General features: G+C 40.4%; 1 protein-coding gene across 1 annotated transcript; it reads right to left on the bottom strand.

Annotated features, from left to right (window-relative positions):
* Nucleotides 1-6,120: 6,120 nt before the first annotated feature.
* Nucleotides 6,121-9,492, bottom strand: LOC144525941 (CD276 antigen homolog). Its single transcript, XM_078263010.1, has 5 exons — nucleotides 9,205-9,492; nucleotides 8,541-8,918; nucleotides 8,094-8,393; nucleotides 6,595-6,670; nucleotides 6,121-6,260 (listed from the first exon to the last, which is right to left on the bottom strand). Exons 1-4 carry the CDS (start codon nucleotides 9,416-9,418, stop codon nucleotides 6,597-6,599), a joined length of 966 nt encoding a protein of 321 aa, XP_078119136.1. The 5' UTR covers nucleotides 9,419-9,492; the 3' UTR covers nucleotides 6,121-6,260; nucleotides 6,595-6,596.
* Between the last annotated feature and the right edge of the window lie 351 nt (nucleotides 9,493-9,843).

The following is a 9,843-nucleotide window of genomic DNA, read 5'->3' on the forward strand; positions in this document are numbered from 1 at the left end:
AAATACCATTGGTATTTGCCTAAATCAGGCCAAGACAAGGTTTTGTACAGACATTTGTGGTTCCATGACAATGATCTATCCGACTTGAAGTGAAATGTCTCAACTATTGGATGGACCTCTAATTTGGTACAGACATTTGGTATGTTTCACTCAGGATAACTTTTCATAACTTTGGTGATTCCTTAACTTTTCCTCTGGTGCCATCATCAGGTCAACATTTCAACCTGTCCAACACATTGTTTGACCAAATACCTGCAAAACTAATGGCACGGCCATCGACCTCAGCTGTGCTTTGTGTAAGATGGTAAACATGGTGAACATTATACCTACTAAACATAAGCATGGTAGCCACATGTCAGAAATAATCTGCTCTAAAGACAGGGGAAGAGAAACTTTCTAAAGAATCTGAGCAGGAGGAACTATACCCAACGTGTGCAATGATGTGACTTCCTTCTTTATTTAAAGACTTCCTAACCCTTATTACATTTAATTTGATTTCCTGTCAGGCTGGCCTTATTTACTGCTTTGCCCCGATGTAAAGGTTGACTATAGTCATGTCAAATGGCAAGATTTTGTTATGCAAAACATAATTGATCTGAAGATAAAACCATTATTAGGGTTTGTTGGTGTTGAAGGCATTAAGATATTTGTGTTTCAAGAGGTCAAAGATCAAGGATTTTCTTCTTCTCTTTTTTCTTCTTCTTCTTTACTGGGTGTTTTTATATCAACACACATACAAATCAGTGTCGTCAAAGGAAAACTAAAGCACCAGCAAAGTTGAAGTTGAAAGTCGTGGTTTGGTGACGCACATGTCATAGAAACAGGGAACTGTCTGTGGTCAAGGGGGTTTTCAAACACCTCTAACACTTTACACTACATTATAGTCTGTCTACCAAACAATATCCTCAGCCTCAGTAGAACAAGTGTGCTTTGTTCGTCCCTCCGTCACACAGTTTGTGGACGGACAGGAACACAGCTGTTGGCCCTCTGATCAAAGCAGACTGGGGCTTGAGCACTGTCAGTCCCTGTGTTCAGCAGCGCCATTCTGTTTGGGATTATCACACCTGTGGTTCAGGGATTAATCCCAGCAGAGACATGGGAACCAGGGACAAAGGGGCTCCAACGGTCCAGTGTAGAAAGGGAGGAGGGGTGACAATGTAGTGCATCCCAGGACTTTGCCCCCATGAGCTCTAAGTGCCTTTTAACATCTGTGGGCCAACAGGTTGAAAAGGTGTTAGGCCAGTGCAGAGGAGCGGCATCACTTAAACCAGGGGTCAGCAACCTTTACTATCAAAACAGCCATCTTTGGTCGCAAAAAAATAAAAGACATCTGTCTGGAGCTACAAAAAATATTTGAGCCTTATAATGACGGTAACACAGACTAAATTAGCATACGAACAGTACTAATAGGTCTAAATGAGCATTCATTAATATGGTGATGTTTGTTGTCAATTGTATGGCCCTGTCTTTGACGGTATTTGTGGAGAGGGACATTTCTTTAATTTTCTGAACAAACCCAACTTTGTTTTTTAAGTCTAAGAATAGATGCTTTGATATTTTAATGAAGAATTCTTATATGTATTCATCGTGAACGGCTTCCCACGCCTTACTATCTAGGTTATATCTAGGTTTGGAAATATTAAGAAGATGTAGATGAACGTAGGCTATGACCTTTTAGTTGACTGAAATGTTATGTAGCCTAAATGGACAATCTAAGAATCACGTTAGGCCTACATTAATAATTGAAATTGAGATTTAAATGTTTTTAAAAAAAATAACCCTTAATCATTTCCATACAACTTTTTGTCAAAGTCACAGGGAGCAAGCCTGACAAGCCAGACCCACATCAAGATGTTGGGTCTGGGAACTCACCATTGGCAGGGTTCAACTCGAGGGGCGGGATAAACGCTTGTCTTTCAAATCCCCTCTGCACTCATAGCCAACCAGAGCAACGCTAGTTGATAGATTAAACTTTTGCCGTATCCGGTCGGCAAAACTCTGAACACATCTTCCTTTTTTAAGAATGACTTCAGTGCTTAACTCCAAGTCTTCCAGCGTTGGGGCCAAAGCCGATTCCAAAGACCGCTGTTCGCCAGCAGCAGCAGCCATCTTCTTTGTTTTCAGGTAGCAGGGAATTCACACGGAACCATCACAACTCTTGTCCCTTATGTTAAGTCCGCCCACCGACTCTATACACGACGTGACTGGCCTGACCAGAATTTGGTTTTTCCAGCTCGCAAACCAACGGAGAGTTGCTAGACTGACCCTGGCTGCAAGTTACATTACAGGGTGCGTTTAGATTTCTAGGCTAACAGGGAGCCACTGGAGAGGAGCTGAGAAGCTGCATACAGCTACGGAGCCGCAGGTTGCAGGTTGGTTTGAACCATACTGGCTCTGAATCGTACCCGCTGGCTGCGACTTGTGGTGATTGTTTTTCATATTACATGTCAGTTGTTTCTGTTTTCCCACTAGTGACTGAACTGACACTTTGTGTATATCTGTACAAGTGTCTCAGTGTCTCTGTGTCCCAACCGGCAGCAGCAGATGGCCGCCCACCTAGAGCCTGGGTCCGTCCGAGGTTTCTGCCTATAAAAAGGAAGTTTTTCCTCGCCACTGTCACAACAAATGCATGCTCTTGGGAAACTGTTGGGTCTTTGTAAATTATAGAGCGTGTTCTAGACCTACTCTCTCTGTAAAGTGTCCTGAGATAAGTCCTGTTGTGATTTGACACTATAAATAAAATTTAATTGAATTGACAGATAAAACCTCTCATTGTGATACAGACTCATATAATAGGTGTAGGCAGCTGTCTGCTTAATAAGGATTACTTAATAGGGAAACAGTGTAGGAAGTACAGAGCAGAACTACAGAGGCCTCACCTCAGATCAGAAAAATCAGATATTACACAATAAGTGAAAACACTGGTCTGAAAGTATTGAAAAAAGGCAGTGACAGGTTACTAAGATGTTAAAACTACAACAAGATGGCACCCAAAGTTAGAGTTGTGAGTTTTTTATTGTGCAAAGCTGTCTTGAGGAGTGAAAATGTTACTGACTGACCAGGTCCAGTCTTTAATAATTGACTGAGCCCTGTCCGTCCAGTGTGACCCCAGCAGTGTCACATATCTACGCTATATCAGCTTTCTTTCTTTTACTGACCATGCAGAAAATCCTCTCTCTGTTTGTGTGGCTAATTCAAATGGCATTTTCCCTCCTGAGCCAGTTTGTCTAACAGCTTAATGTCTCCAGCCCCCTTTACCTTAAAGAAAAAAACAGAAAAGATCAAGAGCCATCTCTTCAAAGGTGCTGTCCATCGGCTCATACCCTCCACCCATGACAAAATCCTCCAAGGTTTTTAGTTCCCACTATACAGTTTGGTCACTTACAGGTGTCCTCTATCCCTCACACACACACACACACACACACACACACACACACACACGTGCACATACCCACACACATACACACAAACATTGCACCGAACACAACTAAAATGTCACAATCCAGCCACTTGTAAGAAGTTTGTAATACTGGTTACAAAGCTAGTTATCATGTTTTATTCACCTTAATTCTGTTTGCCAAGGCTATATTTTATTGGCTTACAAAGTAGCTATCCGTTGCTAATGCTAACGTTAGCTACCTAATTTATGTCAAAAAGCAGTAGCTAACTAATGTTACTGCCAAGATATGGTTTCATTGTAAGACAGTGTAAACACATGACAACACTTGACGAGTCTTACAACACCTTTCTGGTCTCTTAGATTTAGATTTATATATATATAATTTCTGTCTCAAATGTGAGGAAAATTTATCAGCTAAAAAATTGAGAGACACAGATTAGTTTAACCTATAAAAATACATCATCATTTATTAATAGATTTATATTTTGTGGAAATAATCTGAATCTACAAAGTAACTAAAGCTGTCAACAAATGTAGTGGAGTAAAAAGTGCAATATTTTCCTCTGAGGTGTAGTGGAGCAGAAGTAAAAAAAAAAAATAGCATAATATGGAAATACTCAAGTACAAGTACCTCATAATTGTAGTACCTCACAAACGTACCGTTCTTGAGTACATGTACTACATTCACTGTTTTTCCAACTTAGTCAATAATGTTTAATGATAGCAGTGTTTCTACTCAGAATCAGAAACAGAAAAGATTTTATGGCCACAATAAGTACACTTGTTTGGAATTTGCTTTGGTAAATGGTGCACAAATAAACAAACAACATAGTAAACATTAAAGGACAATTCCGGCGCAAAACAAACCTAGGGGTTAATAACAGATGTGTACCCACTCTGTTGTTCTCTGGGACATGATTTCATGCTAATCGAATGTGTTTGTAGCTTGAAACAAGCTAGCGCGGACCGCTGATTAGCTTACAACGCTAGTATTCGGGGCACCAGGGAAAGTAAAAACAAATGGCTATTTATACCACTAAAAAGATTCAAAATATCACCACACTTCAACGGTAGCATAATCAGGGTCCCTAAATGTTAACCGAAGCATTGAGGACTTTGTAAGTGTACAGACAGTTTATTAAAAAGATAGTTTAGGAAGACAGTAGCTCCCAAGACGGCGGCCGCCTGTATACGAGAATGCGACTGTCTTTATAATCTATCTTTTTAATAAACTGTCTGTACACTTACAATGTTCTCAATGCTTCGGTTTACATGTAGGGACCCTCATTATGCTACCGTTGAAGTGTGGTGATATTGTGAGCCTTTTTAGTGATATAAATAGCCATTTGTTTTTACTTTCCCTGTGCCCCAAATACTAGCATTTTAAGCTAATCAGTGGTCTGCGCTAGCTTGTTACAAGTTACAAACACATTCGATTAGCATGAAAACATGTCCCAGAGAACGATCAAGTGGGTACACATCTATTATTAACCCCTAGGTTATTGAATTGTCCTTTAATATGAATAAACAATAAATATATAAACCAAATTTACATACAAAATAACTGTTACATAAGAAAAGAAAAAATAGGCTAAATGGGTTGAGTGCAGAATACTCAACACTAATACTAACTAGTACAACTACTAATATCTTTAACATCATAATTCATAATAAAGCTGGAGTAAACAACCATTTTTGAGGTACATGTATAAATATTTCAATGATTAAGACATGTACTTTGAATGTAAACAAGGTGCCAGAGTACACAATGAAGCATTAAAATAGAGATTGTTACCAGAGATCTGAGAGTCGAGGTGAACACAAAAAAAAAAAGACTTTGAAATAAAATCCTGTCGGTGCCACTGCACAGTTCCATTATGCTTTACAGGGGACTATCAAAACAGCCGAATCAAGCCTAAAAATGTATCTCGTACGTAGGAGGAACGTTGTGAGCCAGCAAGGGCAATACCCTGACCCTGAATACAAAGCAGCTAAATGGAATGCAGCCACCATTCATTTCATTATTTACACGGGTGTGCGTGCGTGCGTGCTCGCACAGAAAGTTTTTAACCTGATCATCTTTAATGCCATTAAAAATTGTAATACAAACCCAGATTTGAATCTAGCTATTACATCCAGTGTGTGCTATTGTCCAGTGTGTAACCTGCCCGCATCTTGCCCAGCTGAACAGGCTCCAGGCACCGACGTGGTATAGGAAAAGGATGGTCTAAGACTTTATTATCGTTGATGCAACCCACTGCGAAACAGTCCAGACTGGTTTTGTTCCAATCCGTTCTCACGCCGAACTCGTAAAATACGGAATTTGGGCAGTGGCTGTCAGCCTCAGAAGTGATGCAAAAAGCGCCCTTCAGCGTGTTTGTAGAACGCACCAGGGAGAGCAGCAGCTACACAGGGTTTGAAGATGTATGAAAGGCCGAAAATCCTCATTGGGAGGTTGGTTGGGGGGGTGGATGGGTCAAACAACACAGGACTTTCACCCAGGAGACCGGGGAAAAGTGTCCCGCCTGTCACGTTTCCTAAACCCAACCGTCCCGTTCTTCCGTCACGTGACTGTTTGAATAGACCATTCCATTAACGTGCTGTTATAACAGCCTCCACTCTTCTGGTTTCAGGCTCTCAACCAGCTTTTGGAACTGACTTGTCTTGTAAGACACAAGAGCAATAGTGATGTTGGGCTAAAGAAATAATGAGTAAGTTGGACCTTGTATAGAAATTTCTTTAATGTACTTTTTAATAAAAAATTTAAAAAAAAAAACTTCATTCCAGACGTGGTGTGGTTTTTAAATATTTGCAGTCAGGTGGAGAAGAAGGCTGTGTGGTTGGCCTAGGAGTCCAGCACCTGGAATTAGAAAAGGCAAGATGTTCAACAGCAGTAGAAATTCCAAGTATTGTCTTGGCATTACGATTTTAATTCTACTTAAAGTGGCTATACGTAACTTTCAGTTTGTGTTGATGCCTTTGGACTAAAGTGGTAGTGTTTTTACCACACCTGCTGTCGTGAAGGTCTTTTCTTTACAGTGCTGTATTGCTGAGTTAGCGTTAGGTGGTCGTGTATAGTTGCGATGAATGTTTTGATCAGACAGAAAATCTTATAAGTGACATGTTTCTTCTCACCAGTTGGATATCTAAAAAATGATGCCCAAAAATTGTTAATAAAAATGAAAACAACTCACATTTAGTAAATGAGAACAGCAGCAGCAGCCACCATCAGAGCTCCAGCTAAGCTGGGGCAGCTCCTCTCTGCTTCACCTGTAGGCAGACAGACTCAACTCAGATTGGACAGTTAGTCTAGCTAGCTGTCTGGATTTACCCTGCAGAGATCTGAGGAGCAGTTAACCATAGTCCTCACAAATCCACCAGAGGTTAGAACGCCAACACAAAGAAAGAGGAAGGGGACGGACATCCGGCCGAAAATGAGGGACATTCGGCAGAATTATCGATACAGAGCACACATTTTGACTTGCGTCGCGCCCAACAATGGCCCTAAGCTGTGATATGATCACAACATATCATGGATTGAAGTGAGCTTTTGCTTTTATAAAATGCTCATCCCATATGGCAATATGAAGGTTATAGTCACATACCACTAAATGTCACCACGATAGCGTCACAACACTACAAGATGCAGTCACGAAACTTTACAGGTGTAGTTGAGATCGATATGAAGGACAAGTTTAAAAGATTCGAACAAGGGCGCTGGAAGTAGACCCCCCCACACACACACACACACACTTGGCCCTGGCCTGATCTGGTGTCACGGCTGTTGTGATCAAAGTGGTCTCTAGTTTTGCTTTAGGTTTTATATATTATATCAAACCTTCTGATTCTGCTGCTGATGACATTTACTTTTTGACTTAAAGAAGACAAATTCCATTTCCTGAGATGTTTAGTTTAAAATTAAATTAAAAAGACAACCGGATTGTGCCCTTTTTACTCTTTGGGACAGTAAAATTATTTGAATCTCCTCTTGATGTAAACTACCTGCTCTTTCAGTCTTTCTATGTCCAGAGATCTGGATTACTTGTACTGTTGTACAGTACAGTATATCATCAGGTCAGATGCTATAGCAGTAAGATGGTAGTAAAACAGAGGGCCGCTGGGTCCTGCTTGTACTGAGAGAACAACTTTTTAAGATTATTTTCTGGGCATTTTAAGCTTTTATTTTTATAGGACAGCTGAAGACATTAAAGGGGAGAGAGAGGAGTAATGACATGCAGCAAAGGGCCGCAGGTCGGAGTCAAACCTGCAGCCTCTGCGTCCAGGAGTAACCCTCTATATATGGGCGCTACCAGGTGAGATACCCAGGCGCCCACTAATAGGACAACTTTGAAGACAAAAACATGCATTACATTAAACTGTTAATTGTTTTTTGCTGAAAAAGTTGTGATAAAAATATCAAAACTGGCTGAGTTAATGATTGGCTTTTCTGTTCCTCTGGTTCATTGTCTATTTGCTATTTTTCCAGCAACAGATAGTAAAATGGTGTTTAGATTCTCAATTTCTTCAGCCAGTTTTTGTAACTGTTGTGTGTTTATCCACTGGCATAATGAATGAGTTAATAAAACAAAAGTGATGATACACAGCTGTGCAACTCGCACCATGATATACAAGGATTCATTTTGCAGAAAATGTTTGAGATACTGCACAACCATCTTCCCTTATATTAACGTACCTTTGTTTAATATGTGGGTGGCGATCAGAGTCACATTTAGGGTGGGGTTGTGGACGAGGCAGGCCACAGATTGATATGGACCTGCAGGGATAACTATAGTGCTTGTGAGACTGTAGAGATGATCTTGAGGGTCCTGCGCTGCTGTGCTCTTCACATCTTGCGGGTCTAAAAGGTGTTGGGTGTTGTTAGAATGGCTCTGAAGTCTCCACTCTACCAACGGCTTGGGGAATCCTCTTTGTGTAGTGCAGACTGCAGTCATTGTTTCTTTATTTACAGTCAGGCTGATATTCTTATAGGGAACTATGAGGAAGAGAGTGCAGTCACTGACAAAAACCTCATTTCTGGTATTACTTTTCTGACAATGCTTTTTGGGAAATATGCTAATTCGCTTTCTTGCTCTTCTATCAGACTATTGCTGTAAAGAAAAAGTTAAATCTCCATCCTTACCTGCAACATGTAAGGTAATTTGGCAGATTTCGCTATGTTCAAAAATGAATCTCGTTATCCCTCTGCTATCAAAAACTGCTGCAAAAGCGTGAAAAACCCTGTGGTTATCTTCTAGTGTTGGGTATTGAAGTTTGACTGAAATATTTCCTCCTGTCATGTCCTCTGGGAAGGCTGTGATCCTGTCTCGATAGAGTTCATTTACATGCTCAGGCATCTCCTTTCCTTTATTAAAAGAGTACAAAACGTACACTCTGTCGTCTTGCCAGTAAAAGCGTAGCTGCTTTAAGCCACTGGTAGCGGGGAGCATCAGGATACATGGGAGTACTGTAGATTCACCAACGGTAGTGTTGACATAAAGAACATCTGTTGCATCAGACACTGAAAATCAGAAAATACACAGATTCTCAAAAATTTCCTGTTTCTAGTCTCACACGCTGCTGTGTCATTAGCGAACACTATCATACTCTGCGTGTTTGATTGTTAATTAAGATTAAATAGTTTTAGTTCCACATAAATAACATAAATATTACACAAATGCCATAGAGAATAATACATTCCAGTGTATTTCTGTCACACGCGCATACGCGCACACACACACACACACAGTGACATGGAAAACAGTGCAGTAAAATGTCACATTAAAATGAAAATGCAGCAAACTTACCCAACAGAAGAAAGCATGCCACTGATATAATGAACATTCTTGAGAGAATAAGCTCACTCGCTACACAACGTAAAGGGAAAACAATTTGACTGTAGAAATAGATAGAAAGAAATATGCTTAACTCATCGAAAACGCAAAGTGAGACTGTAATATCCTCTTTTGACAGAAAGTTTAGAAATTCCGGCCAATTGTTGCATGCATGCTGACTAATCATTTATATTTAAAGAACTCTAACAACGAAGTGTAGCCATATGGATATTCCATATGGTGTAGCTGTCACACGTTCTGATGATGATAAAGTGACGTGTTTGACTTCTGAACAGGATATGGGGTGTGGACAACGAACTGCACAAAATTGGGACTGGGACTTGTGGCCATTCTATTTTTAAGTAATGGCACTTTACATCACGTACTGTGTGCTTACAGAGGATGGTGCAGATCACACTACGACATCTGGAAGTCATCTGAGGATATGTTCCCTAAAATGAAGCTTAGTGTAAGTTCATTCATGAAGACTTCTACGCTTCACATTCTCTCTCTCCCCCAAAATAATCAGCTGACTCTGGGCGTGCACTCTTTCAGTTAAACCAACCACATTTCGCCACAATCTCTGTGAGCTACTGCGTTGTTGCATTCAAA

Source organism: Sander vitreus, chromosome 11 (genome assembly GCF_031162955.1).
Source record: "Sander vitreus isolate 19-12246 chromosome 11, sanVit1, whole genome shotgun sequence".
NCBI classification, from domain to species: Eukaryota; Metazoa; Chordata; class Actinopteri; order Perciformes; family Percidae; genus Sander; species Sander vitreus.